Here is a 3,703-nt window from a genome sequence, read left to right on the forward strand (position 1 = left end):
GTGAAAAAGATAACGCGACGAAACGTTTGACAAAGGTTTACGAAGGAGGAACATACGGACAGGAGACCTTTTGGTACATAGCCAGTTCGGACGCTAAGAATGAGTTGTTAATTTTAGCGGTACAGATAAGAAAAGAAAATTCTATGAAACTTCAGCTATTCAGCAGTTAATGTGAAAACATTGGATGGGGTTCATGTACATTTGGCCCACGCTAGCTTTTCTAAATTCAAAGGCTTTATTTAAATAAGGAAAAATTATCGATTCAGTACTAGTATATCTCATTTAGCGGGTTACAAGTTTATACGTAAATATACTGGGATTTGTGTTAATCAGTTATTTCATAAAAGTAATGCTGGGTGGATTACATCTATAAATCAAGTGAGCTTATGATGTCTGCATGTTGAGATTGATTTCCATTGGCAGAATAGTGTAATATATTTTTGCCTTGATAAACTCTCTTACATTTTCATGGGTGACCTTTGAAGTTATTTGTTTAATACGACTTGGCAACAATTCCTACAGCATTAAGACCGCATCACGTTAAAAAATCATAACCGATTTCAAATGCATACAAGATTCGTTCATCACATTAGTGTCTGGGCGCTGCTGGTTCGGTTCCGACGGTTTCGCTCCACGAGGCACATGAGTTGGTCAAGCAGGTTAGAGCGTCGCTACTTGCGGCAGAGGTCGAGTTGAAGGCAGCTCAAACTCTGCCACCAGCGAGTTGGACCAAGGTCATGGTTAGACAAAGCCCACAGACAAAGTCCTCTGTAAGGGGCACCGCCCTAGCTTTCTGATGGTGGGAAGTTCACGACATATGTGTAGATGGTAATTTACCTATCGAGGAGGGCTCAGTCTAAGATGACATTTAGTCAAGATCTCAAGCCTTCCGTTACAGTCAACACCATCTTTTGTAATAGCGGCCGCTCTCAATGCAGATTATTTTCCTTTACTTATCATGATACGCTGTATTCTTTTTGCGTTCGTATTTTTTCGTGACAAGAAGGTTAATGTTTTTTTAGGTGGTAAAACAAGAATCATTAATATAGAACACATTTTGTTTATTGTGTTATTTGAAATACATAATTTAAATTTGATCTTACGTTTTGTGAATAACATATATATTACTCTTAGCACAAGTACTTATGAAACTTAGAATCTCTGGGTTCAGGAAATTTGGCTTCAGTAGGGTAAACCAATCTGTGTTGATGGGGTACCGAAAGGACTGCCACTACTGGAAAGTGGAACAACTGGGTCACTGAAACTTCCAGGACCAGCTCCGGCCAAACTTCCAGATCCAGAGAAACCACTAGAGCCCCCAGCAATTCTCAAGTTTCCAGCATCACTGAAAACTCCAGATCCACCGGAACTACCAGAACTGCCGAGGCTTGCAAAGTTCCTGACATTAGCCCGAGTGATGCCACCAGCCCTGGCAAGCTCTGACAGTCCTCCGGAACCATCAAAGCCAAGTGCAAAACCACCAGCATCGCTGTGGCTTCCTGTGGCAGCAAGACCACCAGCAACACCCAAACCTCCAGCACCACCGAACCCACCAGCTTCCTCAAAGCCAGAAACATCACCTCTAGGAAAACCGCCATTTTGGGCGACTGCAGACCCAAGAGCCGTGTGTAGGTCTATACCTCCTGGAAGCTGAGGGTTCTCTCCATCTTGGTAGTTGATGAAGAAGACCTCGGGTTCCTGAGATGGAGGTGGAAGAACCTCGATGACCTTACGGTCACTATTCTCATCTTCCTTGTTGAGGACGTAGACGACGGTGCGCTGCTCAGGAGGAGGAATGACGATGGGATCAGACTGACCCTGGTTTTCGGGAGTGCGGATGAAGATGAGGTTGTAGTCTATTTTGGGGTCGGGGATGTGAGGAGGAGGAAGTATTGGCTCTTCTTGCTTGGGGGCGTCGTAGACGTAGAAGTTGCGAGTGACCTGTGGGCGTGCACAGGTCCCATCCACTTTACGGACTTCTCCCACACCACACGGACCGACACCGTGACCACCACCGAATCCGACGCCAACACCGAACCCGGCGACGCCACTCGTCCCGACAGGTCCATCAAATCCTCCAACACTTCCGTGGAAACCGCCAAATCCACCAGGTTCACTAAAAGCACCAGTGGTATCAGAACCAGTAAGAATTCCGGGACGAACAGATGCAGTAGCTATGCCAGAACCGCTGAAATCTCCAGTTTTGCCGAAGTTTGAAATCCCTGCATGTCTAAAGGAGACTGGGTTGGAGAAGGACGCTCCACTGTAGTCACCCAGGGGATGAGCGCCGGACAGCGCCAACAGAGTTGAGATTATCTGGAAGTATGACAAAGAATATTTTCAATAAAGACAAGTAGTTTGTACCTACACTCTTTGCTGAAATGTTTTGTTTTTGATAAGGCTGTATTAGGCTTTAAAAAATGGAGATTCAGATGATGTATTACCAAGAGCTGCATGGCTGTGAATGGTGTTTTGCAATAGGATAGTGTTAGCTTTTATACCGCCGACTTAAAAAAAAAAAAAAAAAAAAAAAAAAAGACAAAGGTGGTGTCCTTCTTCCTTGCCGGACCTGATTTACTGGACTCTAGCAGGTCAACTCACGTGTATCACTATTGCTTTAACCGAAATCGAAAGTGATAGACGCAATGATATTAGGAATGATGATGATGATGATAATGATGGTGATGATGAAAAATGATGTTGACGACGACGACGACGACGAAAAAATAGGAAGAAAAGAACAGGAAGAAAAAACAAAGAGACAAGCAGAGAAAGGAATAAGGAGAAGAGAATTAAGTTGTTTTCATTTTTCTTTGCTTTTAGTCGTCGTTGTCGTCCTAATTATCATTATCACCATCATCATCACCACCATCTTCATCACCATCATTTTCATCACACCACCATCACTATCAATATCATTATCACCTCCACCATCATCATTATCGTCATTGTCATCGTCATCGTCATCGTCGCCGTTGTTGTCGTCGTCGTCGTCGTTGTCGTCTTCGTCGTCATCGTCATCGTAATCGTCATCGTCATCGCCATCGCCATCGCCATCGCCATCGCTAAAGCCATCGTCGTCGTCCTCCTCGTCGTCGTTGTCGTTGTCGTCGTCCTCGTCGTCGTCGTTGTTGTCGTCGTCACTGTCACCCTCATCCTCACCCTCACCCTCACCCTCACCATTCACTCTCACTCTCACCCTCACCCTCACCCTCACCCTCACCCTCACCCTCACCCTCACCCTCACCCTCACCCTCACCCTCACCCTCACCATTCACTCTCACTCTCACCCTCACCCTCACCCTCACACACACCCTCACCCTAGTCCACATCCTCATCCTAATTCCCCTCTCCCTCATTCTGACCCCCCATGCCCAACTCTATCTTTATCCTCACCCTCGCCACCATCCTCACTCTCACCTTCACCCTTAGCCTCACCCTCACCATCATCGTCATTATCGTCATCGTCAAAACATGGTGGTCGTTCGTGTTACGATTAAAGCAATGCGGAAAGGAAAACGACAGTGACCCATTCAATGTCTAGTCAATCAGGTTCGGCAAAAGAGAAGGGCACCTATGTTGGTCTTCTGCTATTTCTTGGGTTCTCTTTCAAGTTTCGAGTATAAAAGCTGACACCAGTCTATCGCAAATCATCAGTCACAGCCATGCAGCTCTTGGTAATGTTTATACTAGATCTTTGGTT

The 3,703-nt window shown here is 45.4% G+C and overlaps 1 protein-coding gene across 1 annotated transcript; it reads right to left on the reverse strand.

Annotated features, from left to right (window-relative positions):
* Positions 1–1,080: 1,080 nt before the first annotated feature.
* Positions 1,081–3,408, reverse strand: LOC143017521 (uncharacterized). The gene is made up of 2 exons (XM_076172314.1): positions 3,397–3,408; positions 1,081–2,316 (listed from the first exon to the last, which is right to left on the reverse strand). The coding sequence occupies exons 1-2, from the start codon at positions 3,406–3,408 to the stop codon at positions 1,183–1,185; spliced, it is 1,146 nt and encodes a 381-aa protein (XP_076028429.1). The 3' UTR covers positions 1,081–1,182.
* Positions 3,409–3,703: the final 295 nt, after the last annotated feature.

The sequence above is a fragment of the Oratosquilla oratoria genome, chromosome 3 (assembly GCF_046742065.1).
Source record: "Oratosquilla oratoria isolate Oo_2021 chromosome 3, ASM4674206v1, whole genome shotgun sequence".
In the NCBI taxonomy this organism is placed as follows: Eukaryota; Metazoa; Arthropoda; class Malacostraca; order Stomatopoda; family Squillidae; genus Oratosquilla; species Oratosquilla oratoria.